The sequence below is a fragment of the Triticum aestivum genome, chromosome 2B, assembly GCF_018294505.1.
Source record: "Triticum aestivum cultivar Chinese Spring chromosome 2B, IWGSC CS RefSeq v2.1, whole genome shotgun sequence".
Taxonomy (NCBI): Eukaryota; Viridiplantae; Streptophyta; class Magnoliopsida; order Poales; family Poaceae; genus Triticum; species Triticum aestivum.
Genome location: NC_057798.1, coordinates 246,922,816 through 246,925,008, shown reverse-complemented (window position 1 = coordinate 246,925,008; position 2,193 = coordinate 246,922,816). Strand labels below are relative to the sequence as shown.

The 2,193-nt window shown below is 42.6% G+C and overlaps 1 protein-coding gene across 1 annotated transcript in view; it reads right to left on the bottom strand.

The window, feature by feature from the left end:
- Window positions 1-792: 792 nt before the first annotated feature.
- Window positions 793-2,193, bottom strand: part of LOC123044595 (probable proteasome inhibitor) — a 6,446-nt gene continuing 5,045 nt past the window's right edge. Inside the window, exons 5-9 of the mRNA XM_044467382.1 lie at window positions 1,852-1,929; window positions 1,736-1,764; window positions 1,587-1,647; window positions 1,425-1,502; window positions 793-1,051 (exon numbers count right to left, since the gene is read on the bottom strand). Of these exons, the coding sequence (XP_044323317.1) occupies window positions 982-1,051; window positions 1,425-1,502; window positions 1,587-1,647; window positions 1,736-1,764; window positions 1,852-1,929 (316 nt within the window). The 3' untranslated portion in view covers window positions 793-981. The remainder of the gene's footprint in view (window positions 1,052-1,424; window positions 1,503-1,586; window positions 1,648-1,735; window positions 1,765-1,851; window positions 1,930-2,193) is intronic.

Here is a 2,193-nt window from a genome sequence, read left to right as displayed (position 1 = left end):
CCTCCGAGGATGAGTAGGGCACGGAAGATGGAAACGGCAGATGGAGGACGACAAGGGCTTGGACACCGGACGCCGCCATATGATAGGGCTTTAGGGTCGGGTCGGAACGGTTTTGTTTTGTTTTAACTGTTTGAAGTCTAAAGAAAATCCACCGTGTTTGCATGAACGTCGTCCGGTCTGTATGAAATCCGTCATGTTTGCACGAATTTCGTCTGGTTGGTTCATGAAGTAATTGAAATTTATGCGGGCTGCGTTGAATGGCTGCTTTTCGCATCCGTATCCGCGGATGAATGCAAAATAAAAATTACAACATTGGAGATACCCTTTGTTGTAGCTGGCTATGGTTATGTTTGGCTACTTTTGTGCTAATACGTGGGGCCTTTGCAGGACGCCAGCCTGCACCCCTATTGCTGCTCTCTCTCTCTCCCTCGTGCATGTATACTCAAGTGGGCAAAGGGAACAACGGCTCGCGAGGGGATCAATCGGTCCACCGCTGCCTAGCAGCATCCTAATTTTCCCAATTTAAATATGCAGACATGAAAAGTACAGTTCTTGCAAATAAAATAGAGCATAAGCGGGGTTATGAAGTAAGTTATTGTAGGACGGATGCAGTATATATATATATATTAAAACAAGATTTCGCTTGGAGCGCCCGTAGATACAGAGGAACATTTTGCGGTGATACTGCATACGGAGAAACTGCGAGCAAATTTTGGGGCTACTGGATAACTACGAGGCAGACATTGCAGATGTTGGTAGTCGCACCAATAGTTTAGGTAAGAAGCACAGAGGGATACGAAGACAGGTCTATATACAATTGTACAGTCAACCGTCACAAAGCATTGTCTGGAAGGTAAATACAAAAGTTTACATTCATGTTTCCAACTTCCCAAGCAGGGTCTACTGAAAAAAAGTTCATGAGCGCAGCACAAACAAAGCAGAGTCATTCAGCGCAGGGTGCAGGTGGCATGAAGCCGAGTCTCAGAAGTCTGGGCCTTGCTGGAAGAACTCGAGGTCTGGGTGAGTGCTTCCACCTGGATGCCTCGAACGCCTGCGTGAGCAGAAAATCAGGTAGTTGGCATCAGCTGTTCCAAGTAGAAATAAGCATGGCAGTTTCCATTATATGGTATATAGTGAACTGTGTTCAATGACTTCCATGACGTAAGTAGAAATTATAACGAATGCTGCGCTACTGGATGCCAGTGTAGAGAAGTTTCCTCTTCATTCTGAAAATCATATCTACCACAGGATATGTTTTTGAGATTCAATATTATTTTAACATCTTGATTGAATCACACAGAATGGTTTGTTTCTTCCTTGAGATAACAAACCTAATCAAGTACAATAACAGGCCATCTTGAGCCTTGCCGGGTGTCAAGCATATAATGTGGGTCTAACAAACATGTTAAGAATAACTAACTTACCTCACAAAGCGAGATGGTTCAAATCCTGGAACATCGGGCGGGCCGATTGGATCGTAACGGACACCAGGTGGAACACTCCTGTTATGAAATATTGATTCCGTTTATGACAGCAGCAGACATGACAAAACAAATACTTCAATTAAATAGGAGAACTGAACATACCCAGGGCCACCAAAAGGAGCAGGAAAAGGATTTGAAGGAAAGAAGCGTGGATCATTTGGGCCTGTAGTAATCAAATAGGTTGTAAGTTGGACAGTATAGAGGTATAAATGTAAAGAGATTCAAAAGATATTCAGTTGACAACATATTACCAACGTGCATACTACCACCCGGCCCACCACTGCAAACAATAAGACACATGGTTAATTATGTGTGGAAGTACTGGTCTGTCAATGTTTTTACATGTACATGATGGTAGGAGACAGACCTGTGAGGGTAGAAGCCAGCACCAGGAGCAGGGAAGGTGTCATCATGACCAAACGGAGCTACTGGAGGATATATCAGGCTGTACCACAATACATAAAAGGAAATATTAGCCCCGTTATCGATATCCTATAACAAATTCACTAATAGCCTATTTATCCTACAAGAGTGCTAGGGACCGCAAATTTTGGTAAAACCGAACATAAGTTCACATGAACCCCATCACTAGTTTGTGCACTTGTAAACTCAGAAAAATTCATAGTATTATAAAATGTTAATTCAGGCACATGTTTCAAAAAAAAATCATATGCATGATGTAGCAAAATGACAGGAGTACAAGTTATAC